Genomic DNA, 26805 nt, shown 5'->3' with positions numbered 1-26805 from the left:
GGGCCAAACTGTATGGCTTTGGCTTTGTATTCGCTGTGCATCAGAGCTGGAAAAGGTTTTGTGCAGGTTAAGATGGGAACCTCGAGAAACTGATCACCATTGTGAGATTTTTAAACCAAGCTGACATTAAGTCGTGTAAGAACACTTCTTTTATTCTGTGCTCCTTCATTTCAGGATAAAATTTTGCAAGTTGTTGTTCATACTGGAGCTTAGCTTTGGTCCCTTCATAGGGGAAAAACATCTTGTGTCACCTTTAATAATCTTGAGTCGTTCTCTAGCCTTCCTAACATGAAATGTCATAGAATTTTTATAAAAAGAAAGAAAGAAAGATACTTAGACTGGTAAGAACCTATTTCTTTTAAGCTGTAAAAATACACTTTCCTTTGCAGAATTGATATGAGAGTCATTCTGCTTTGCAGAATGCGTGAGATGGACGTGCTCTTTTGCCATTAAATTTAAGTCAGAACACAGTATCTTGTACGTCATGGAAGCTTTTGCAGAGTACTGTATTTCCTGTAATAAATCATTGTGCATAACAGCTTCTTCAGCACTATTTTGGTTACTTGGGGTTGTATTCAGACCAGAATCACAGTTCGTGGTGCTAGACCTGAAGCTTCAGTTCCGTTCCCACAGAACCTAATCATGTTGCATAAAGTCAACCTTGCTTTGCTTCCCCCCCCCTCCCCCCAATTTTGAATGACAGACTTCACTAATAGGCTTCTGTAAGGCTTGCTCCTGTGTGCCGAGGAGAGACAATTATCTCAGCCATCCTCGGTGTACCATCACCTCAGCTTGTTTAGGTGTGCTCAAAAAGACAAATAATAATCATTCTTGCAGAAAGCTCTCGCAGGTTGGTTTTCATGACGTGACGCTTAATGATCAAACCAAGCTGTGATTATTTGTGTCAACTCACATTTGACTACAGTGAAGAAATAAACAGTTTTATCTTTTCTCCCTTGAAAATCCTGTTCTCTGTTTGGAGGTATTTTAGCAAAGTGGATTTGTTTTGTATTGGTGTCCGACTGAAGGTATATTGAAGTTGACTGCCCGTGAATGGGTGTTTTTAAAGCAAAATTTGCTCAAAGATGTTCACTTCTGCTTTTAACATAATTTTTTGAAAGTCCAGACATCACATTTTCCTTTTCACTCTTTTGACGTTCTCTTTGCAAACTCCGTTTCCAGCTCCATTTCCTTGAATGCTGCTGCCGATCCTGCTGGATACGATACGTAGGGTGGGCACAGCCAGCGGCGGGACCGGGGCCAGCCCTGTGCGGCTCGGGTGGTGACGGCTGGGGTACTTGGAAAGGTAAAATGGATCACGAAGTTTGTCGTGGAAAAGGTTCTTAAGAACTATGATCTTTTTTTGTGATCAAATACTATAAATAATCCATCTTTTTCTCAGTCCTATAGGTTGGAAAAATTGTAGCAACTTCTACTGTTGCTTCGTTCCAGGAGCATTTTGCAATCCTAGAGACAATAAATAATTTCTTGACCAGTTTGGTTGTGAATTATTTTCTGTGTCCTGGAGATATTTTGCTCAGAAGGGCAAGCCAACAAATCGTGACCAGGCAGTGATAGATCCGCTCCTCAGCGGTGCACATTCTTCTTGCTGCCGTCAGAGGCATCTCGGAGCTTTGGTCGGTGCTTTCTCTGACCCTCAGTAGTTTATCCAGGTTCTCGCTTCCAGTCAATTTGTTGCATCAGAAGTGTTGGAGAATGAAACGTACTTCTTTACTGCTTGGGCACATTGGTTTTAGCATCTCTTTTCACCGTGGTATATGCTGGAGACACCTTCCGCCAGTTCTTTAGTATGTCCTTCCTCCGTTGGGTGTGGTCTGCGTGGTGGTGACGTGCCACCCACCATTTGCCGTCGGGCATCACAGCAGTCAGAGACATGAGTCTCTGGGTTTAACCTGCTAACTCAGTCTTACGTGGTGGTCATCCTTGTCCAGATCTTCTGCTCAGGTAAATTGATGCAATTCTCTATTTTCTCCAACTGAGGCTTGACCCAAATTTGGATGGAAGCAGAAAACAATTGCATACATCACTTGGTTCTTTTTGATTTATCTCTGGTTCAAAGAGGCGTGTCCTTTTTAGTGGTGTAGCGTATGAAAATTGCGTGGTATACCTTTGAGTAACTTGTGAGGCGTCTGGAGACTCTCACTCCTGTCTCTTCTTCCAAAGCAACCCGTGCCACGCAGTCACTGCCCGGTGTGTAATCCAGCCTTGCGTGTGAGGTGTAAAACACTTATTTAGACCTTATCATGCTTGTGGGCTTTCCTTATAGTGCCGAGAATGAAAAACACACCATGCTCAGTCTGTGTCAGAGCAGGATCATGTTAAAACCCAAAAGCGTTTGCTAGTGGCACTGGGAAAGCTGTAGGTTAGTTTAGATCTCTGGAGCTTTCACAAGGGAGTTGACAGAAGCTTTATAATGAGCCCCCAAGCCCTTTTGTCCCCTTGCATAATTCGAAGATCTCACAAAACAGAGTGAAAGAAGGTTCCATAGACCAGCTGAAATTTATTTAAATGTAATCAGAACATTTGAATCTGTCCTAGCACCGTCCGTGTGCTTGGGCGGCCATCAGCGTGAATAGATCCCGTCATGATTGGAGCGGGGTCTGGCTAATGAGTGCTTCACCCGCCTCGGACGTGAATCAGGGAGGAGTGCCAACGCCGGAGCGTGGTGGTGACAAAGCCCTCCTTAGTCAGCTGCTTCTCGCTTGTGACCTTTTGATTATCAGTATGGACCATCTTTATGAACATCGGAAGCTACCAAAGGAATGAGAGGTCTGGTGTTGGTGCGTTGGGCCGGAGCGTACCTCTACGCGCGGGGTCTGATGCTGGATGTCCCCTCGGGCCAGCAGACAGCCGGGCAGCCGGTGCTGGAAGGAGGAATTGCCGTCTCCAGCCGGTACCGCGCCGAGCGCTCCGAATGACGCACGTGTGGCGTTCCCAGGGAAAGGGGTTTCCCCTGGTGCTTTTCCATTGAAACGCATTGCTTGCTTTCACCCTTTCTGATTGATATTTTCCCCTTATACGCTGGAAGGGGGAGGATTTTTCTTCTCCTGCTGAACTGGGGTAGTTACTGAATTCAGACAGGTTCTTCCTTAAATATAAAGCATCTTACTTCCAAGGTGAACAACCCTGCACAGAGCCATTTGGCTCACGTGTGCACGTGTTGAGTTAGCGTGGAGTAGGCCACGTGCTCGGAGCACGCAGCACGGCTTAACCGTACCCCGGCTCCCCCCGGGTAAGGGTGAGAGGAGGAGCACGGAGGGAGGGAGGGATGGGCTGGCGGGAGCAGAGCGGGTTAATAACATTTAAATCCTGCGACTTGGAGCCTTGCAGGTGGAAATACCTATGAAACAATGCGTCAAAATAGCTCAAAGGTAGCGGTTTGCAGCTGAAAACTGGCATATGTGCTTTGTTTGGGGGGTCTTGTGCACAAATGCTGGCAGTTCGTTCCCAAAAACACGTGAATCCCAGGAGTTCTGGGGTGAGGCACTCATCTTCGTCCTCGTTGCGGGGCCTGCGACCCACTGATACAACTGACGGGCGCAGCGTTGGAACGCACGCGGGGACAGACGCCCACCGCGGGTCGAGCGGGCTGGCTGCGAGTAGCTGTGGCTGCTAAGACGATCCTTAGCCAAATAATGCGGGAGGCTCTTCACTGTAATGCCGTAGCGCGTCCAAAGCCAGACCACATCCAGAGCCAAGAAATTTGCCAAAAAGACTAATTCTGTGAGCAGTTGAAGCAGTTTGCCCCAAAGGAAAACTGATGGGGTTCAGCACCTCCCAGACTTAGCCTAAATTGCTTCAGAGTAATAAAAGGCGCTAATTTGGCGATATCATGGTGCAAATGGAAACCGAAACAGTGAATGCTCTGCTTCACCTACCTGCCCCTACATAGTGTATATCAAGTTCTTGATATTGTCCGTCGTATGTTGCGAAGAATGACTCATCCGTTTCAAAGGAAAGCGTCCAGATGTAACTAGAGAAATTTAATTTTGGATTCTGTGTGTTCGTTCAAAAATATTTTTTTTTCTCTAAGGGAAAAAAGATGTTGAGCAAATAATACTATATTTAGAACAGAACTAACTTACTAAAATTATAGCTGTACCAACAGATAAATAAACATAAACTAGTAGCCTGAACCATTAATGAAAGATAAATCGTATGAAGGGAAATGACAAATGTTTACAGTTTTGGCAGGATTTAAAACAGGGCATGTCTCCTTATATACAGCAACTGTTTTAACAGCTGCTTTTTTTCCCCCCCCCTCCCCTAAATGATTTCAGGTTTTTGAGTCATGATGCAAGAATCTGGGACTGAGACAAAAAGTAACGGTTCAGCCATTCAGAATGGAGCGAGCGGTGGCAACCATTTACTAGAGTGCAGCCTGCGGGAAGTGAGATCAAACGGCGAGACACCTTCAGTTGAAATTGGGGCTGCAGATTTAGCACATCTTCAGCAACAGCAGGTACTGTAAGACGTATTACAAGTTTCCTACTTACAGGAAAAGCATGAAGCATTTAACCCCCCCTCCCAAACCCTTCATATTTGCCAGTCAGAAGATGCTTTTAGGACTTGACTACGACATTCTGTACATTTTTGTCTCTAGGGGATTGCAGTCGTTAATGTAAAGGGAAATTTTGGACTTTTCTTCCCGGGCTCTTTTTTTACTCATTCCCTGAAAATACCCAAAGATCAGGGCTTGCTTCCGTTGCCTGAATGTGTTGAGTCTGGTGGCAGCGATTGGGTGAACCGCTGTATACAAATAACTGGTTTCCAAAATATGTCACTGGGTGGAAAATACACTAACGTTAAGTTTTGTTTTTGCAACAGATTTTAATATAACCTAGCAACCTCTATCAACAGAATGTTTTCTATTAGTGAGAAAGGCTGCGGAGGTATCTGCTGCGGCAAAACGTCAGAAAAAATAAATAAATACACCCCGTGTCAGCGCTCCTCAATTCAGAAGAATCGGAACCAAATTGTGCATTTTGCCTTTGTATTTTAATTAGTCCATTTTCTGGGAAGTGCCCAAGTTCACCACTGGAAATTATCTGCATAATACGTTTTGTCTTTTTCTTTTCCCCGGTAAAATTTTGAAACCCTTTGAGGAAATTTTACACCAAAGTGCTGGGCATGTGTCATTAACGTGTTTGGGAACAAAAGCTGCAGCAGAGCCGTGGTGAATACGCTTACGCCTAACCTGCACTTTCTCTAATGCAATAAGCATTCTTAAAACCTTTTAAAGAAGCGATTGGCAGCTGGTTAGGACTCCCCTAAGTGTACAGTGATCTTTTTAGCAGGTTGTTGTGGAGAAGAAAAAACCCGCTCTCAAAAAACAAAGCAAACCAAAGGCTTGCGGAGGAGCAGGGGACCCTGTTCGCCAACGTAAGACAGAAAGCTGCCATAATTAAACAAGTCAGAAAAATGGATGATGCTAAATGCATAGACTTTGGTTGTTTCAATCATTTTCATCCTACAGGTTTTTACTTGAAGTGAGAATACCATCAGTGAGAAAATCACAGCCATGCTGAATTCATTACTGCAGTAGTCACACAAAACCACGGATAAAATTTCAATAACTGCAGGCCACAGTTGAGTAAACAGTTGCACTGAAACTTAATTCCTGTTGACTTTTCCCTCATTCTTCGCCAGGGGCACATTCTGATTCGTAGTGCAAAGACAACAGGGGTTACAGCTTTGATTAATATAGGACAGTAGAAGAGGAGCGGAACAGTAAAATACAGAAAGGTCTCGTCTTAAAAAGGCTTCGTATCAAAATGAGTTAATTACGCTGCGTTTTCCATAGGAGCACTGTGGAATTTTCCAGGGCTGCTTTGTGCAGAGAGAAGCAGAGGGGGGGTCGTGCAAACACGTGCACACTGTAGACCTGAATTGCTCAGACCACTGCTCCTCCGCTCCTACCACGGCTTACAAACCTTCACTGCCGGCGCCTTGTGCCAGGGCTTCTCCGTAGCCATCCAGAGGGCTCACGACGCCTTCGATAACGTCGTAATCTCGCGTGTCATGGGTCGTGTCATTCGACAGCCGCCCATTCGGTCAATTAAGGAGTGGCACGGATTCATTCCTACCCGGGTCCTCCAGCCCTCCCCCAAACGGTGCCCGGCACAGACGCGGGTGCTGCCAGCCCCCGTGGGAGCAGGGCGCGGGGCTGGGGGCAGGATTGCCAGGCTCGGGGCTGCTTTCACCCAGCTCACATTTTTGCTTGGAGTTTATTTATGCTCTGCCAGTACAACAAACGTGGTTGGGGAGCCTTGCTTTTTCTCCAAGTTCTTAAAAGACCTTTATGTTCTGTGTTTGAATTCTGCTGTTAATTGCTTTTGATGACTAACTTCTTAACGGAGTTTATGCTTTGGAAAAGCAAGTTGATTGCAAAGTTTAAAACAGTTATTAAAAAAAAAAAAAGACCTGATAACAACAAAAGGGTAATCAGAGCTAGCTTTTAGATGCTGAAAAGAAGAAAAACCCGTTGTTTTCAGACAGCTAATGCAAGCATTTACAGATACACATACAACACGGAGCATAATGTTTAGATGTTTCTCCGTATACAACATATGCTCTCAGGTCACTTAACAGAATGCGTTCTACAAAACGCTTCTTCAATACAAATGAATGAGTTCTGAATTAAACAGCTATTTCTTGAGAGTATTTCATTCAAATCTTTTCTTTTTGCCACCTGGCACTTGTTTTGTCTGGGGGAAAAAAAAAAATCAGCGGCGGGTAGTTTGAGCCTTGCTGTTGGGGGTCGTTGTGTATCCCCGTGATGAGCGTGGCTGAGCAGTGAAACCTCGACATACAATGGCTTGTGTAAAGCATCTGCGCTGAATTTTGGTTGTGAAATTTATGAATTTATAAGGTCTAATAGCTTTGTTAGTATGAGAGGAAAACAGAAATGCCTCAGGTTTTTAGGAAGTTTTAATGGGTTTACAAACTTGTAAATATTTTACCGTGGAAAAATATGGAGCACCACAGATGTTCATATGTTTGGTGGAATAGTATTCGGTGTGAGCACTCTTCTAGTAAGCGCACGGAGGACTCGTAGGACAAGTTTTACGCTTCCCATGTCATCTTATGGTGATTCTGCCATGCAAGGAGACAGAGAGTGATGTGAGGCTAAATTATTTTAGCATTAGCAATCTTGTAAAATGTACTGTTAAGCTGGGAGTAGCAAATGCGGGGATGAGTTCTGCTATGTGTAATAAAACCAAATAGCTCCAACTGATGTTTATATTTGTAATCGTGAAGTAAGAAAGCCAAAGCAATGCAAGTGACTCTTCGCGGACAGTACATCTGTGGAAGAATTGGATAAAAATGGAGATGCATATAGGAGAAATCGCCCCCAGAACCAGACTGAAAGGGGGGGAAAACCCTTTCCCGCAGTATTCCGGCACCTGCTGAGGGTGGGAGAGGTTGCCGTCCTGCTGCTGCTGACTCCACAGGTGCCGGTGGTTGGCGTCTCGCGGGAATGACTCTCGGGATGAGGTGGAGTGGGCAGGGTTTTGGTGACCTGCCTGTAAAGCCTGGAAGAGGCATGAAGGTTACCTGGGTCATTGGACTTCCTAAGGAGACCAGAAGCGGGCGTTTAGCACGGAGTCAGGCAGAGGGGCTCGCGAGCTTGCTCCCAAGGTGCCCACAGAGGTAGAACCAAGGGACGGGACAGAAAACCTGGGAACGGGGTACCAGGGAGAGTCTGGCAACATCTGTTGGCTCTTGAGGCGTCAAGGAAAACATCTGGGAGGTGCAAAATGGGTGTCGGAGTGACCCACAAGCTGAAAGTCAGGCTGGGCGAGGGAAGCTTGGACAGAAAGTATGTAATGATGGGGTGAGTCTTGCCTACCAAGGAGTAATAAATAAAGACTCATGGGGACAAACTGCCTTTTAATGTACATGATCACAGCTTTAGTTGCTTCAGTGGTTTCTGACGTCTACTCAAATAGAAGATTTGATGCTTCAGTCCTAGCCAGTTCTTTTTTTTTTTCTTTAGCTTATAAAATAAATATTATTTATTGTGTTTTATTTTTATCCTCAGGACTATTCATTAAAGTGTTCTTTGCGTTATTAGCAGAGAAACAATAATACAAATTGAACAAAGAGAATGAATACAAAGTTGAATTCTGATGTATAGCAGCAAGACACCAAATGCTGTGTTGCGTGGTGGCAGAAATACAAACCTCTCCACATCAATAGCAAGATCCACTTTGATACTGTAACTTCAAGTACTGCCCCACGAGTATCAAACTCAGTATCTTTTGTCTAATCCAGAATGCTTTTGAACTTTTAGGAGGTATGACTTTAATAGGAGTTTGTTGACAGATTAGCTGCAGAGATTGCAAAGAGTTTATTTTGCAGAACTGGCAGGCTGGTATCAGTGTTCTCTTAAGGAAAAAAACACACATTGCTGTTTTGCAATTGCTTGCATTTATTGACAACCTGCGCTGAGCAGGCAGAATCGGAATGTTTGTATAATGTAAACCTATAGCTTGTCTGATGGAGTGTAGTGTACTTTTAGGTAGTGCATAGATTGCTTGATAAAAAGGGTTACAAGGTGACTGTGTTTATGACAAACTGGAATAGCGCAATAAATGCAACTGGTTCATGGAGAAACAAGGAGGAAGTTTATATAAAGAATTGTAGGGAAGTTTCTTTTCTTCACTTTGTCTTTGAGCTGAACTGTACTGTAATTGTGAAGTGTCACTTCAAGCTTTCTGAAGAGTTTAGATAAATACTGGTTTTGCCACGTGTCCACAAAGTAAGGAAAGAAGGGGTGTTTCCTTGAACAAAACTGACGGCGTTACATATATTGCATTGCATCCAGTTTTGTACTTTTTACACTTTTTTTCCACCGAATATATGCAAATGAAAAATACAGTTTTGTTCATGTATAGGAGATAAAAACAATGTTTGATAGACATAAGAAGTTTGGACTAGGTTCTGGTGCCTGTGCCCAAGTCAGTGATTTCTTCACAGTCGGTCTCGCTGACTGCAGTTGGGGTGTTTGTGGTATCGATGTGAAGATGCCACGGTTGGGCCCTTTGGCAGTAGTTGTTTCGAGAAATGTTGAGCTGTGAAGGGTTGGATTGAGGGAAGCGAACTCCAGAGGGAATATGGGGTTTCTTCAGATTTTGTTCACGTCCAAAGACAAGGAACATGTAAAAGAAGTGGGGGGGTTGATGTTTTGTTAAGAGGCTTCTTTAATTGCGTAGATAAAAAAGATTAGACTGGAAAGAATTCTGACTATATCACAGAGTAAATTAAAGTGATGCTTTTTTTTTGTAAATAGTTTGGTGAGGTTCATCTTACTTCGAAAACCCATGAGGAGAGGTTACAAACTGCATCAGGAGTTTTATGGTCCCATTGATCATGATGTGGACTTATCTCTTCAGAACAAAACTGCTAAACTAGATCCAAGATAAAGTCTTTGTTTCATATTGACATAACTGGGTTAGACCAAATTTGTTTGTTAGACTTTGTGGGAGCGTCCGTGTTGAGTCATTTTGTCCGAATAGACATAAAGCCTAATTATTAAACTGCTGTTGCTATTGAATGAGCCATTTGAAAGTATAGATTAAAGTCCGTGCAGGCTATTGGGATTGTGTCTGATTTTGTGTTGTAGTACACTGATAATTGATGATTACAACATGGTGAAAAGATGACTGCATTTGTAGAGCTTGTGCTGTTTCATCAGAGAGTGTGAAAAACAACTTTACACTCCTGGTAACTTTGTGTTTTTATCGTTCAGACTTTTCCCCCAAGTTCTCCCATCTCCCAACATTGAACGGAAGGTGACATGATGTCTTTTTAGTCATTCAAATCTAATAACTTTTAATCTGAAGGTTAAGTAGTGAGATATAAACTAAGAGATGATAATATCAATTTTATGTTCACTGAAGGGCACAATATACCTCTTTCTAGTAGAGGGAAAATTGTGCGTAAAATGTCTTTTTGCTTTTCAATGGAAAAGCTGTGGCTCTGAGAGCTTAGGAATGAAGCAGCGCTGGAAAAATTAAATAAGTTTTAACATAGGCTGGCTACCTTGCCTGGATTTTAGAATCAATGATTTTTTTCCTTAATCATTCAATTTTTAGATCTCTTGTCAATGAACCATGCTGAGAACATTCACACACCGTTCTCCATCCTCACTATTACTGATGTCTTTGTTATAACTACTTATTGACATCAACAAGCCTTAAATTTTCTCTAACTGTTGAAGGGTAAGGGGAAACTACCACTTTGTTGTACTTGCTGAGATTTTTTTTTTCTTTGCCTTGGTTTTGTTTTATTTTCTTCTAAGGTCTTTGATAAATAACTGCGTAAGTCTGAGTCCTCAGAGCACCTTGACATTGGCACCCAGAGCTCTGCAGTTGTGTGCGTGGATGCAAGCATGTACATGCAGAAGCTGGGTCGTTAGACATGTAATCACCTAGGTTATGTGCACATCCAAATCCAGAAGTCCTCTTTAGGCTATGGATGTCTATTTATTTATTTTTTTACAATAGCTGCTTTTACTTCTCCTGGTAAATTAAGATCGTGCAGTAATCGTTTAGGTTTATGTGGGCTCTTTGAAGAGATGTAACTTCTGGAATATGTTTGCTGGTTTGTTTTTTAGCCTTGCATCTCCTGTGAAAATTCAGCAGTGGTATGTTTGTTCCCAGCTGTTTTCGTAGGTGTGCACTCTCTCCTTATATTTGCTTATGCTTACTCATAAGCCATAAAGTTACACATTCAGGAGTGCTGTTTAGGGAAACTCTGCAAAGGAATGCTTTAAAGCTGTTACCAGCACGTGTAGACGCTGCGAAAGAAGTTCAGCAGGCATCAGATAGAAATTAAAAGTCTATTTCAAATGATCGACGTTATTCAAATTATTAGAGACTATTCCTCCTCCACTGATCGTCATACTTTACGGGTTATCTAGTAAGCGGTGCAACCAAACCTGGGATATAGCAAACTTAAAATGGTAGTGTGCATATGAAGGTGTACAGCAGTCTTTAACTCACATGGAACTGTTCCTCATTGTGGCTTTTAACGTCGCAAGACGCTTAAGAATGTGCCCGCAGGAAAGGACCTGGGGGTGTTGGTCGACAACCAGCTGAATACGAGCCGGCAGTGTGCCCAGGTGGCCAAGAAGGCCAACGGCATCCTGGCCTGTATCAGAAGCAGTGTGGCAGCAGGAGCAGGGAGGGGATCGTGCCCCTGTACTTGGCTCTGGTGAGGCCGCACCTCGAATACTGTGTTCAGTTTTGGGCCCCTCACTCCAAGAAGGACATTGAGGTGCTGGAGCGTGTCCAGAGAAGGGTGACGGAGCTGGTGAGGGGTCTGGAGCACAAGTCTGATGAGGAGCGGCTGAGGGAGCTGGGGTTGTTCAGTCTGGAGAAGAGGAGGCTGAGGGGAGACCTCATCGCTCTCTACAATTACCTGAAAGGGGGTTGTGGGGAGGTGGGTGTTGGTCTCTTCTCCCAAGTGACAAGTGATAGGACAAGAGGAAATGGCCTCAAGTTGTGCCAGGGGAGGTTCAAGCTGGATATCAGGAAAAATGTCTTTCCCGAGAGAGCGGTGAAGCACTGGCAGAGGCTGCCCAGGGAGGTGGTGGAGTCACCATCCCTGGAGGTGTTCAAGGAACGTGTGGACGTGGCACTGCGGGACATGGTTTAGTGGGCATGGTGGGGCTGGGGTGATGGTTGGACTTGATGATCTTACAGGTCTTTTCCAACCTTAGTGATCCTGTGATTCTGTAATTGTAAGTGTGTGAGTAGTCTTATTAAGGTCACTGGTACATCTCATGCCTGTAAAATGAGGAATGTGCTTGAGTACCTTGCTGAATTAAGGCTTAAGTAATTTCACACTAATAAGAAGTTGCGTGGATTGCTGGTATTTTAGAAGTAATTTAACTTTCTTTGGAAAGGCACTGCATGTAGGGAGATGGTTTGGCAGTGCCTTAGGAGCAGCAGCGGAATTGCAGTGGTTTTCACTCGCGTAGCCGTTGATTGCAGTGGAGTTTTGTCTGACTTGACTACATTTAAATGAGAGCAAAACCAAATGCCATGGTTTCCTGCATTATGTTCTTTCTCCTGTGGAGCTCCCTTGGGTATCACAGCAAGTGAGAAGGATATCAACAGTATTGTTGTAATTTATAACAGTAATGTTGTAAATAAAGATTGGGATATGCAGTAAAAATGCAAAAGTCATGAATACTCTTCATGAGTTTATTTAACTGTATAGCACCCCATTAATTAAAAAAATAAGGTATTTTTGGGAGGCTTAGTGTAAGCAGTGACATTATGTAATGACAGTTTTGTGGGATGAGTGTTGCTTGTTTTGTTGCTGCATTCTGTATTTTGTTAGCCATGCTCCCTACATTTTCAAAACATGCAATGTATTTGCAACCTGTTTTAAATAGTGCAAATATATCTCCCCCCCCATAAAAGCTATATATTGTGTCTGTAGAATGTCTGTAAAGTCAGTGTCATGTCTCAGACATTTCTGAAGCCTGGGGCAAGTGCCAGCTTTATTACAAGTTGGGTTTTTCAATTTATTTTTAATCATATTTCTTCTTTTAAGGGTTTTTCTTTTTTCTTTTTCTTTTTTTTCCGGGCTACTGAAAGTAAGGCTGGTAAAGTGAAGGTTGGAGAGAGCTAGGCTATTTAATCTATCTGGCAACGTGTTGCAAAACTCATCAGTGCAGTTCTCCCCTTCGCCCCCAGCCCTCACAGAAGTGCGTGTTCCCAGGCAAACCCAGGAGAAGGATGGAAGAAATGGATAGAATTCCTTGTGGTTTGTGTGCTGACCTAATCTTGGTTCTCATTTAATGACCGCTGGGATTGTTATGGACAGAAACATCGCTGGGCATGCAGAAGGCGATTGCGTGCTTGGAGATGGGTCATTTTTGCTCGGTAGAGCACTGTATTTCTGATTTTGGGTGACCTCTTTTGATCAAGCTTCAAGGCTGAACTAATTCTTCTATGCATGTTTGGGGCCTTCTTACCTTATTAAATGAAATAAGCAAGTTTTTGAAAGGATTTTGTTCTTTTCTAGCAAGAGGCATCATTATTGACGGGCGCAACACAAATGTTTCAAATTTGGAGATGTAGAGCAAGGTCACAGTTGCCGCCAGAATCTGAAGTAATCAGGATTTTATTTCAGATAAAACCTCTGGGGCTGATACTTAAAAAACACAACTTTTAACTGGCATTACGCAATTTGCTATGGGTCGCTTAGCCAAATATTTGTGTATGGGCCTTTTTTTTTTTCTTTTTTTTTTTTTTTAAGAGACTTGCCAAAGTTCAGGTGGGATTTCAGGCTTTAACAAACTCTACCTGGAAATAAAGTGCAGGGAAGGAGGGGGGGAAAAAAAACTTGTCTATTTGAATTAGAGTGATCACAAGCTAAAGGAATGTGGTTGCTGTTGACGTGCTTAAATCAAGTTTTCCTTAAATTTTCCTTGTTACTATCACCGATACCAAAAAACCTCTGCCAGGAAAGAACTGCAACACTAGTGAAATGTTGTAAGACCACTGACTGTTTGACATTCATGCTTTTTTCTCCTTTTTCCAGTAATCAGTGAGGTACGTGCTAAAACAGGGGTAGGGTCGCTAGCTGTTCACGAGGGCTGTGCGGGCAGAGGGTGGATCTTCCCTAGTACCTTCTGGCATCCTTAATCAGCAGCAGACCCTCAACTTTGGGGGTTTTGGCTGCTCTCTCACATATGAAGCTGAGGCACTTGTGTTTTTAAACCATCATCGTTTTGTATTTTTGTTTCCACATAATTAAGTGATTCACTGAAGGAGAAAGGTCAGACAGGCACGGGGAAGGAGAAATGGAACTTGTTATGAAGTAGTGGGGCCCAGTGTCTTGCAGGAAAAATTAGAAATAAAATGGGGTATAATTCTCCTCATGCATGGGAAAGCATTTGTAGCGCTTGGATCCTCAAAGTCCAGTCTCAGCAGTCTCCAGGAGACTTTTTCTGGCCTCTGCTTAAATGAGAAACTTGATCTAAAGCTGAGCTTGCCTAGGAAAAGCTCTGGTTTTGGGAGAGTGGCTGTAGTTTGTCTTTACGTTGTTGTATTGCATTATGTACCCACTCCTATACTATGTCAATCCTCTTCTTCAAACTCAGAGAAAGACAGAAAGGTGTGTATGGAAAGCAACTGTTCTGGATTTTGTGGGAAAGTCTACAAAGTTTTTGATGAAGAGGCTGATTAAGGCACTGCTCTGTCTGTCATTAGTAATTTTATCATCAGTTGTAGGTTAAGTGCGTGGTGTTGGTAGATTGTGTGCCGTGGTGCCGTAAAAAATTCCCACTGGGAATGTGTACTGCTCTTGGCGTGTACGTGCAGAGCGGGTCGGCGTGGGTGAAGGCAACAGACCTGCTGAGCGTACATGGATGGGAGCTCCGGTTTTGTGGCAGGGATGCTCTGAGGCTGGAAGAAACCATACGGTCAACCGCCTGGAGAAGCTGGCCATGGCACTCCTTTGTAGCTGTAGGTGAAGTGCTTTCTGTAAGGTCACGAGGGAGGGTTTGTTACAGATAAACTTCCCTAATCCAGCTTTTTACTGTCGGTTGATGCATTCAGAGTTCTTCTCTCTGAATAGGCGTGCTGGTTTCTTCACAGCCATCATCCCAGATGTGGTACTCGGGTAGCAGAAGCGTTGTTTTGTTCGGGGAAAACAGTCTACTTCATCCTCTTCCCATAGCTGTAATGCTATATTACAGATCTGAAAGAAAAACCCTCCAAGTCAATAAACAACAAAAAGCACAGTTATCTTTTATAGTGTTCTTGAAACAAATGTAAGGTTATAACACTAAAGCAGGTTTTATTAAATCTAGGCATGAATCCATATTGAAGAAATAATCCACTGCTGCTTTTCAGCTTCTTGTCTTTTTAATTAGCGCTGGCAATGGGATTGTTAGCTTTTAAGATATGGTAAATATGAGCCTATTAATATTATTGAACGTAATACTCAACAAGGTACAGGGAAAGCTGGTAACTGTAGATATTTTATAGAGCAGCTAAAAGCAGGTTGTTTTCTGTTCGACAAGTCTTCCTTTACGACTGCCGGGGTGAAGCCCATGACAGCAGCCTTTCCTCCGGTCCCCGGAGCAGCCGTCCCCGCGGGTGGCCTGGGACCCCTTGTCCCTTAGTCCAGTCCGACAGGGCGGGTTTGAGCCCCTTTTCACAACAGGGTGAGTGTTCGGAGTTTAAAATAGTTCTGAGTCCTTCTTTTCCTTGAGAAATGATTTGCCGATTCCTCCGATTTTTGCTTTTTGAAGTGTTTTACTCTTGGTTCCAGTCTCTTAACTTGGGCAAGGACTGGATTGTAAGGGTTTAGCAGCGATTAGCTCTGTTTACAGTATTTTTTTTTTTGTTCCGAAAGGTATGGTGTTTGCTTTGCTGAGGGGTTTTATTTTGCAGAGTTTCTGTTGACCACCTGCTTTTTTTCCTAATTGGTTACAAGGACAATTGCTAGGCATAATAAATAAAAGATATGGTCTTCCAAGGCTGTGTCATAGGGACTGTACGTCAAAGATTCATAAACTGCGAGCAAAAATACATGCCTTTCCCTGGGGGCAGGGGCGTGCCTGCCGTGTTCACGTTTGGGGATCCTTCCAAGGTCGCCGAGAGCCCCTGGTAGTAACTTCTCTGATGCTGGCTGATGGCCTCGCTGGGCCCTGCAGCCACGTGCAGAACAGGGCAGCCCACCAGCCCCGGTTTGCTGTGAGCTCCTCTCTTGTTTTACGCCTTTTTCTCTGTGGATTTTGGAGAAATAGGCCTTTTTTCCCCCAGTCCTTCCAGGCAGGCCAAAGGCCGGAATAGAGTGAGTCTTTGACACTCCTGAGTCTGCCTGATACGTGTCTCACCAGTCTATCGATGGAGGTTTTGCTCCTGCCCAGGCAGGGTCTTCCAGCACTTAACTCTCGGTTGGAAAGCTTCTTCCCAACGCCTGACCAAAATGCTTATCCTGCAGGTAAAACCTCTTCCCTCTTCTTGTGTGTGTAACAGACCTGGGAGTAGATTGTCTCCTTTCTCTTTACAGCATCCTTTTTCATATATGAATGCTGTTACCATGTCTGTACCATCCATCTTCTCAGAACTTAAGCAATCTTAGCTCTGTCCCAGTGTATGACTTGCAGGCAACGCTACTGTTTATGCATCTGACTGTGGTACATGTCGTTTTTGCAACAGCATGACCCTGTTGACTCATACTCAACTTGTGATCCACTGTAATCCTTGGGCTTTTTATTCCCCTGAAGAAGTGCTGCATAATCGGTTGACTTCCTTGCTGTATTTACAAAGTTTGGGTATTCCAGCTGAATTGTAGCATCTTATAATTTATCCTTAATAAATACTGTCCTATTTTTACAGACGATTTCTCCACTTTCTCCTCCAACATCTTTGCAGTCACTCCTAATGTAGTATCATCCCCAGATTTTCTGAGTTGTCTGTTCCTTCATCTGTGGTGTTCTTAAAAAGATTGACTTCTTCAGTGCATGTTTGCTATCTATCCTTTTCTATTCTGAGAGTGACCCAGGGATACATATACCCATATGCAGGAATTTTGTTAAGACTGGTTTTCTAGCTTGCTTATGAAAATGTTCTCTGAGATACTACCAGAAGTCTTTACAGTCAAAATACAGGACTTCTCTTGTTTTTCTTCTGTTCAAAGACCTACCAACAGATACATGTTTTCCCTTTGGTTTTAAAGAATTACCTGCATCTTGGACTGACCTGTCACCTGCACTTGACATTCAAAACAGCGTAGACATACCCGTGTCGCCTTTGCTGGGTGGGACAGAGCAGTGGGAAGAGCGGCCAGCCAGCACCTGGCTTGTTCCAGCCTCTTTACAGCTATTGCACTAATTAACCAAGCTAATGAAAACTGAGATTGTCGGAATCTTATTAACTACATAGCTCACCCCAGCCAAACCTCAAACAGCTATTGGTAAGATGCATTCACAGGGGCTAAAGTAGCAGTCACAAAAAATACAAAATGCCACATCTCAGTTAACTGGTTTTCCTAGTGGAAGCTCACACTGGATTTGCAGGAGAAGAGCACCCTAGGAGGGATGCGCCTGGCGACCCCTCGCAGTAAGCCGTCCCTGTTTCTTCTTATGTATCCCATTTCATCTATTGGTTCTTCCAGAAGCACAGTCTTAGCCTGAGGAAGTCTCTTTTCTATTGTTTTCAGGCCAGAATCTGGTCTCAGAAGCTGCTATCTTTACCACACATCATGTCCCTCCATCTCCAGTCTTGTATCAGATTGTCCTTGGAGCAAAAGATGAGCAAATGAGTGTGTCTTCCCATTTAATTGCGTATGTCAATGATAAATCTTTTGAGAAGATTCAGGCCACATGTTTCTGAGTAGGCTGCATCTCAGTCTGCATCCTGATCCCTGACCTTCATCAGTCTCTAAAAGCTGAAGGACAAAACAGGAGGTTTAAAGGGGGACATGGGGTGGGGGTGTGTGTGTAAAAACTCATTGCGTGTTTAATGAAGAGAGTCCACCCAGAACCCCCCAATAATAACTGCCATAGCTGTGCCTCCGTCATTTGGAGACCACTATTCCCATCTTTGCCAAGTCTCTGTCGTCCACAAGACAAGACATCTGCAGTACATTTGTTTAAAGCAGGGAGATGACAAGCATTGAAACAGATGTTGGAAAACAGAGCAGCAAAAGGCCTGTGCGAAGCGACTAGCCCATAGGGTCTGAGCTGTTTGATGGCTGATTACAGTGTGAGCCAACTGTTCGTTCGGCGCAGGCTGGACCCAGCAGATCCCTCTGATGCACTTTGCCAACATGTGGTGCTCCCTTTGTCACCGTACCTTTTCAGATGTACCTAGGGAAAACACAGGGAACGGGATCATCGTTCAAAACCCCTTAGATGAGTAACACTCTTGCTTATCCAGGCTGAATTGATTCCTAGTTACGAGTTGAACCATTGGAAAGCATCAAGAGCGTGTCTCGGCATCCAACAGCCAGTATCACTCATTAGTTTGAATGAAAAGCCTGTGTGCAGGCTTTATCAAAGCTACAGAGAGTTTTATCATGATCAACATAAAACAATATTCTGTCTGAAACCTCTGCACCACATTGTCGTATAAAAAGCAGCTAATGTCTAGTGATCCCTGGTATATGAAGCAGTTCAGGTTTATCACAAGCTGACATATTACGCTCTGACAGCAAAGAATCCCTTTCGTACCTGATCTCATGTTTCCTAAGACCAGCTTTTCACCTTCTCTGATCTTGTCTTCAGGAGCTGATCCCCTCGTCCTGGGGAGATAGAGCTAGTGTTAAATGAACTCAGGAAACCTGGGTGAATTTACTTGTTGGTAATCTTGGGCGAGATACAAACTTGCTGAGTAAGGGAGCCGGACGGGCTTGGTTTGTTCAGTCCTGTGGGTGGAAAACTGGACCCTACCAGAGAAAAAACCCACCCCTTCATGTTCTCCTGTGTGGTGGGCAGGGACAGACCTCCAGGAGCGACAGGCATCCAGCGCGTAGGACCGCGGTGTCTGAACAAAGCCAGCGCAGCGTTTCAGGAAATCTCCGGCACGCTGTCCTGTAAGGCGACACTGCTTTTTTTGGTGACACAGCAGCTACCAGTTGAATGATCGATCATCTTTCTCGGAGAGGAATGACATTTTTTTTTTCTCTCTAGTCCCTTGAAATCTCCCTGTTCAGGATCAGCAGAAGAGAGGCTGACCGCTGCCTGGTGATGCAGCTGAGGTCCCTTAAGGACAGAGACACACGGGACAAAATGAAGCCCAGGGCTGTGCTGGAGAAAGTACTCGGACGTGTTGGGAATACACCCCAGGACCCTCTGCGTCGGCATTTGTTTAGATTTGTGCTCCAAGCATCTGATTTGGTACTCACTATATTTCTACCAGTGATACACCCCGTGCAGCCAGCTGAGGTGGTGATTGCATTGCAGTCGTGTCTCGTTTGCATGCCTAAGTCTGCCCTCCACGAGGACGCTAAGGATCCTGAATGCCAAGGACACAAGGGCTGCCCCTTTCCCCAGGGCTACAGCGTGGTCAGGCCCCACACTTGGTGCTTTCCCAGAGCAGGAGAGGCTCCTGTGCCTGGGTGCACCCCGGGTTGGCACCGATGGAGGAATCAGCAGCATGCCCTTCACACTCACCTGGGATTGCTGATGCTCCTCATGCATCCAGAGATGGCACCATCCACTGCTACCTTACCTAAGGGAAAGGAGGATGGGGTTTTCCAGGCTGTTTGAGCTGCCTGCAGATGTGCTATCTGCTGATGAAAGATTGTTCAGCCCAATCACATTTCCATCTTATCCTGGTAGAGGGAAGGAAGGGATATGTACTTCTTCCTCTATTCCGTTTTTTTCCATCTGATTTTTTTCTTTGTGATGTTATGGACAGGCAGTAGGCGACAACCATGGAAATCATTACTAGATTGTCCTGGTCTTTAGAGGGACTTGAACCATTTACCAAAAGGATTTTATGAAAGGACTGGCTCCCATATGTCCGAGTGAAAATCACTGGACTGTCCTTGAGCCTCCTTATATCATTATTGTTTATCCAAAAGGATGAAAGGAAGAAAGATCCAGGACACCTGGAGGGATGAAGGGAAGGAGAGCTCCTCTGTGCCTGCCCCACAGATTCCTTACCCGACCAGCCCGCACTCACAGATGTACCACAAATTTTGCCGCACCGCCAGAAGAGCCGAGGGGTTTCCCTTCTGCCCTCAAAGCTGCTGACGTCTGCGGAGGCAGGGAGCTGCACGCGGGGATTTTATTTTCAGAAATCTCAGCTGATACTGTAGCTTTGCAGGTGACAGCCGGGGCACTGCCAGTCCCTGCGCAGTGCGTCCCGTCCAGCCTTTTCCGCTCCCTCTCCAGGGGAGCGTTGGTCTTCAAGTCTCTGTGTTCCCATCATCTTGAAACAACACAGGTGTCATACAAGAGTTCAACGTCTGCCAAGATTTTGAGCTGAGCTTAGAAGTGAAGTGAGGTGCAAAAGGATGCTTTTGCCCCTCTGAAATGGATGTTCCCCTAAATAATGAGGAATTTATTAGGTGTAAAAGACCTGTCGCTATTCAGAGCGTATTGTTCCCAGGTTTGTGCGTACTGCTCCCGAAGCTGGCTTTCTCGGGTCATCACGCAGTGCTCGCTTTGGGCTCAGCCTGGTTTGGCTCTGCTCGGGTTTCCCCAGAACCTGGTTCTTTCCTGCAGTTGTGCAGAGGCACGTCTGGGCAGCCGGTGCCTGAGCCCCGAGTCCACTGTGCCCCTGCCCAGAGGTGGCCCAGGGGACTCCCCACCGGAGCAGAGCCAGGACAAAACTCTCTGTGACATCCCTGGTGTGTACTTTCCGGGTGCCCACCATCCCTCAGGGCTTCAGGCACCTTTCTGCTTCCTAAACTGCCGTAATTTAGGTAGCGTGTGTGGATTAAGACACCCGACCTCAGGCATCTCCGTTTCCCAGTTGAGCTGTCGCTGCTGCAGACGTTCTGTAGCCCTGAAGCAGCTCTTGGTGAAGCCAACTGAAGGCAGAGGGAAGATGGAGGGGGTTGGCCACTGAAAGCGCAGATTGTCTTTGCCCACCTCTTCCTTCAGACGAAGCAATGGGAGAAACATTTCTACGTCTTCAACGTAGTTAAACGTAGTTTGTGGGGAAGAGTTTTCTGACCAGGTACGAGCAGGTACAGTTGAAATAGGTGAGTGCTGTTACTCATGTGAAAAGCGTTTATTCGGGGCCTTAAAATGAAAAATGTGACGAGGTCGTTACGCCGCAAAATACTAATAAATAATTGATCGATAGTAGAAAAGGACTCTTCCTGTAAATACACTTCAGTGTAATTAATAGGTGTGCTTTCAGTAGCGTGCATGCAGACGAAGCCGGGGATGGAGTTAAGGTGTTGGGGGCCTGAAGGACACCTGCAGATAAGGGTTAAAGAGGCTGTTGAAGCTGAACTCATGAACCTGGTTAAACTGCTGGACTTGTTTGTCTCAATAAAACTTTTGTCTGTGCTGTGTACATATTTTATAGCATTCTACAAGAAACACTTAAAGTCAGGTTTTTAACATAATGTTGGTAGCAAAGTATGAAGGACAGAGGAGGTAACAGAGAAGGCAACTTGCTAATGCAAAAGCAGTGTACTGAAAGTCACTTTTATTTCTTATTTATAATCTACATGCACACTCTGGATAATAGATGACAACGCTCATTCAGTACTTTAACTTCAAAGCAGAGAGAAGGCATGGATGACAGAGCTGGGAGCTGGAACACAAAGGTACTAACAACAAGAGGAAAAATGCCTGTTTACCGGATTGCATTTGTTAGCACGCTGTCTTCAGATATTGTTCCCCCAGGAATAGTGAGAATATGTGCTGCACGAACAATGATTTAACATCTGAAAATGGTACTTAAAGAGTTTTCTGTCTGGTAGTAATGTGATGAAGGCTTCTGAATGGAACCTGGGGACTTCATTTCTTCTATTTATCTATATGTCTCTCTGGTTTTAGTCAGCGGTAATTGCATATTTAACCCCTTAAATAGGTTTAACCCTCTCAGCACCAACTTTTCTTTTATTTTTTTGGTCTCACGTCTGCTTTTGCTACACTACAGCTGTGCCACTTGCATTCCTTGCCAAAAAATCAGAAAGACGAAAGGGATTTTGGAGAAGTTACGGCCAGGGAAGTGCATCGAGAATAATACTAAGCTCCACCTCTCTTTTCGCCGTTTTCCCCCTCTTCCTTTTTTAAGGAAAGCAGTAGATAATAGCATCCAAGGAAAGTGTTTTAATGGGATTCAGTACAGCTGGGAGCCTTATAGCAGAGAATGAGAAGGAGAAAGAGAGCTGTAATGAGGGGGGAAGTTGCAGATAGAACTGTAAATCAACAGTATAAATCCGCTGCTTACTTCAGCACTCTACTTCTTTGCATCTTTCTCAATTAGCGCTTGTTCTGGGGGGCTTGCTTAATAGCTTATGTGAAACAAATATTAACATAAATTGTTTAATTATATCAAAACCTTGAATTCCTCCAAGACGAAAAATTGTTTTTAGCTAGGAATACATCTGCAATAAAACATCATCTAGTTAAAGTAAACGAGCTCTAAGGAAAGCCATAAGATTGTAGCTGAGCTACTTTTACAGTTTATTTTCATGGTATTTAAATTATGATACCAGTGGGTATTTTTAATTAGTGCCTCTTTAAAGTGTGCACTTGTCTACATAAGCCATTTTGGCAAATTTGACTCATTCATACAGTGGTTGCTGTAAAAGAGGCCAGCACAGCCTGCAGGAATTGGAATTAAAAGTTTCTGCAAGCTGTTGTCGACATGACCACATCTCATTAACTTAAAAAATGGAGATTATTTGCCTGAAAGCTTGATTTGACTAACAGTAATCAAATATTAGGCTCAGTGGAGAAGGAGGAGGAAAAACAGCTTCACTGTTGTGATCTATATCCTTAAGTGTTGTGTGGTTCACTTTAAATAGCTATGTCATATTTCTGCTTTGACAAACATAACAGGGGAAAAATAGTAAGACATACGGCTTTGTGAATAATCCAGGGTTAGTTCTATTTTCCAGTCTGACATATTTACCAAGTTTACCAAGGAAAAATAAAATTTCTCTGATGATTCTAACATTAAGAAGAACTAATTGTCTTGAATTGTTTCCCCCAAATTATCAAAGTTTAAGTACTGGAAATTGCTTTTATCTCGCGATTATCTTTATCAGCTGCTAAATAGGCGTGAACCTTAAATTTGTATCCTAGAACCATTTAACGTTTAATAAAATATGATGAGGTAGGTTGCAAAATTTTGCATAAAATGAGCCAAAATAGGGATGTACCTTTCTGATCTCATGAAGTCTTTAAATAGCTTGTTAAATGAAATAGCTGAGGAAAAAATAATAATAAAAAAAAATCTGTCTTTTGTGCAACAATTAAGGTATGGGAGTGTGGAATTCAAAAATGCTTGTGCTTGAGCGAGTGGTAGGGTCAAAATTTGGCATTGTGTGGTTGTGTGTTTTCCTATTAAGCCAGGGACAATGTCATGCCTAGATGGAAGCTGTGGCACACGTTATTTAAAAAAAAAAGGGTGCAGTTAAACAAAAGAAGATAAAGTCTCGTGCCTTTTTATGTCTTTGAACTGAGAACATGTGCTGCATTTTACTAAAGGAACATGAGCCTTGAATGTAAGTAACTGGTTTTTGCATTAGGTACTCCCTGGAGGTAGCAGAAAAATATCATGTCCCTGCATGAAATGCGAATGTGAAATCTACCAGAAAGAAATATTTATGACCATTTTATGCTTGATTAGACTTGGATGACATCTGTTAGAAGACAGGGACTGGACAAAGAGAGAGACGCTCGGGGGCAAATGTTAACAGAGTTGTTTAGATGATGCTGGGGCAGGAGCGTCCATTTACTGCCAGGCAAAACATAGGAATTGTGTTAGCGAGAGTGCAGCTGACAGGAATTCGCTGTGATGGAGACACTGTAAACTGACGGGCTGGAATAGTAAAATGCAGCTGTTGATATTCGCCGCGCTGCCAGGATTTATGGGCAGGTATGGCAGCTAAACACAGATACTGTAACTTCCTGGGAGCAGATGCATTAACAAAGTTATATAAATGTGAGTCAACTATAAAAAAGCAACATCCTCACTTTTTAAAGTTGTTATTCCGCCAGGCTGCACAGAGAGTTGGAAGGACTTTAAGGAAAAAAAACCCAAAAAGCTGGATTTTTTTTTTTTTTTTTTTTTTTGAGGTCTCTGCAGAACACACTGCTCTGAAGCAATCAACCTGCCTGTTTACTTTCCCCTCCTTGCTTTATCGCCGGTGCTTCTCCCCGCGCCGGCACGGATCCTGCTCCCTTCCGAACGAAGCGTGTTCCTCGGCCGCATCCGCGTTGCGCGGGGGCAGGAGGGGCGGCAGCGCAGGCGATGCGCGGGCAGCCCGACCTCCCCGCCGCCAGTCACACCGCCGCCCTCCCATCCGATGGAAATCCTTCACTCCCAAGTTTGACAATTAATCAGTTGTTAGCCTTTATGTTTTTAGTGTTAAGCTGTTGTTTACCAGCCCTGCAGAAAGCGGGTTTTATGGCTGGAGGTACAAACACTGACTTCGCTCTGGGTCTTTTCCCAGCTTTCTTTTCCTGTAAATTTTCTCTGTCTGGAATGCTTATGGGAAATGTTATTTTGTTTTTGTTTGCAACAGCTCTGTTGTTTTGATTTTGTCTGAGTGGTATGGAAAACAGTACGTCACTTGGAGTGGGTGTTTTGTCTATTGGCCATTTGGCTATTGCACATATATTTCTCATACTTATTACATGATGACAAGGGAACCCAAATGGCATAATTTTCCAGTTGAATTTTGCTTTCCAGTTTAATAATAGTGAAAGGAAAACAAAGTTAATAGATTTAGCAGTTTTGATACTGCTCACATGCTGATAGATGCCTTTGGATTTTTTTCCCTGTGGTTAAGGGTCTATTTAGACAAAGGTCAGATTAATACATATATCAGTTCCTATAATAAACTGCATAAGGATTATGTTACACATTTTGCATACAGTTGAGAAAAACTGTAATTTAAGTACCCAAGCCCATGAAAGGGTAATAAACAACTTCAATATCATCAATATGATTAGTCTAGGGTACTTTTTACCCTGGGTTTTTTGGCAGTCCGTAACAGGAGTAGCAGCAGATGCCTTTTAATTGAAAAATGATCTGAAATAAATTTTGCACTTGAAAAGAGAACACGGCATTCTCCATGTAACTGTTCAGCTGAAGAGATTTGAATGTAAGACACACCGATTCTTGCCCAGTGTTTACCATGTTGGGGAGAGAATATCGAAAGACCGCAGAATGCAGCTTTAAGAACAGATAATTTTTACGTATAGTACAGAAATATAAAATGGAAAGTATGATTAATTTTTCAATTTCTCTCTGCAGATATCTAATAATTGTGCCCATGGACTGCCAAAGGCTCCCATTAAAGATTTAAAATGCAAAGAAAGGTAAAATCAAAAAGATGGTATTTTGGATTAAATAATGTAAAATAACTGTAGGGCAATAGCAAAGTGAAAAGCTATTGGCAAAATAAAAGCATGGTGTCAACTCTCCTTGAGACAGACTTGAACATTTACGCATTCACATGCATCTTTTTGTAGCTGGGATTTAAAAAAAAAAAAAAAATACTTCAAGGTTGCTTAAGCCAGCTGTGATTATTTTAAAATATATTTTTGGGCTTTCAGGTTTTGATACTGTTGCTCACAACAGGGTGATGAAAAATACAGTATGTGATCCTGTGTTATAAAAATCTCCATAAATACAGTGGCAAGGATTGCAATCTGTTGTCCAACGTTTAAGAATATGTTAGCAAACTCCGTGGCATAATGTTTCTTTCTTTAAGTACCAACAGATACAGGGTGGCCAGAAAGCATTTTGCAACAGCTGCTTGGGAATGCGCTATTTCTGTTAGCCTCGGAAAAAGGGATGCTGCAGCCGTAGTATGTAGAGGCTGTCAGAAAGGTCCAGCTGGACTTTTCCTCCCTTTTCTGTACTGTCTTTATCACTTTGCTCAGTTCCACATAATAACATCTTCATCTGAGATTGCTGTGGCACAGGGGAACTGCATTTGTTGATCAAATTTGGCTGGATAACACTGTGATCTCGTATCCTGAAGTGCGGAGATGTGCCTGGAATACGTAAGCATAAAGCTGGCCCCTTGATTGATTGATTCTGCCTGTCACAGAACAAGATAACTGGATCAGTAAATACCCTGTGCACTTCAACTTCATCTACACAATCAAAAGTGAGGGCATCATGGGGCTGAAAAACACCGAGGCATGATGGGAATATCCACATTTCAGAATGATAGCCAGGAACTTGCGAAAAGCGAGGAAGAAAAGAAAAATTTCTTGGGGTTTTTTTTTCCCCCCTCTGTGTTTGTACACGAACAGCAGTGAAAAGCACATTAATTTCTGTGTGTTTGCGGTGAGTCTGTCTCTCCGTGGATTTATTTCAGCTTCCCGTCGGTGTAACGCTGCTGCTGTTGCCGGTGGTGCTAAGCCAGCATAAGGCAGGGGTAAAACAGATGAATCGGAGTCCGGATGTTTCAGGGAAAGCATGTTATTTGGAGTCTCTTGTACGAAGGTGGCATTTTATCAGATAAACCGTAATTAAGTTATGCGACTAGCTGAGGCGATTTGCTACTTCGGCATCTCCTGGAACTGTTCTGCTGAACATCCCGAATTCGTACGGCAGGATCCAGCTTCATTCTGGGAATTTAAATTGGATCTTAAATGAGAATTAAGAGTGGAGGTGACAAAAAAGCAAGGCTAATGACGACAGGTGGCAACATTTAAATTAAAAGGCCACGTTTTTACCCAGAAAATGGAATATGAGCAAAGCAGGCAGGTTTCTCAGAGTTGCGCTGTGTTTTTCAGGGGGTGCTTTCGGGCTAGAAAATAACTGCCAGAAGGCAGTTGTGGGAGATTCTGAAGATCAGTGCTCCCCTTCAAAAGTGTGTGTGTGTGTGTGCGCGTGTCAAGTATTGCTGGTGACACTAGTTCGTCCGTCCCTAGCCTACCGTGTCATTTCTCCTTCCCCGCCGCTCCTGCGTTGAGCGGTGGTTTGTCTGAGCAGGATGAGATGGCGGAGCAAGGAGGAGATGACTGCTCTGGCCACCTTCAACACGGCGAGATGCGGTGACCTGCCCCGTCTCCTTCTCGGGGTGATACCTTGTGAGCACCAGGTGTTAAAGCCGTAACCAGCATTTGCCGGGCAAAGCCTGTGTGCT

At 43.7% G+C, this 26805-nt stretch overlaps 1 protein-coding gene across 9 annotated transcripts in view; it reads left to right on the top strand.

Annotated features, from left to right (window-relative positions):
- The first annotated feature begins 4312 nt into the window (after positions 1-4312).
- FOXP1 (forkhead box P1) overlaps positions 4313-26805 on the top strand; it is a 165321-nt gene continuing 142828 nt past the window's right edge. For 8 of the 9 annotated variants that reach the window (XM_059823389.1, XM_059823387.1, XM_059823396.1 and 5 more), the window contains exon 1: positions 4313-4483. In XM_059823389.1, the coding sequence (XP_059679372.1) occupies positions 4313-4483 (171 nt within the window). Of the gene's footprint in view, positions 4484-5315; positions 5319-26805 lie in introns of all 9 variants that reach the window. The other variant, XM_059823393.1, reaches the window with a different exon arrangement.

Source organism: Gavia stellata, chromosome 12 (assembly GCF_030936135.1).
Source record: "Gavia stellata isolate bGavSte3 chromosome 12, bGavSte3.hap2, whole genome shotgun sequence".
In the NCBI taxonomy this organism is placed as follows: Eukaryota; Metazoa; Chordata; class Aves; order Gaviiformes; family Gaviidae; genus Gavia; species Gavia stellata.
Note: the sequence above shows the minus strand (reverse complement) of the source record. Positions and strands in the feature narration are given on the sequence as shown.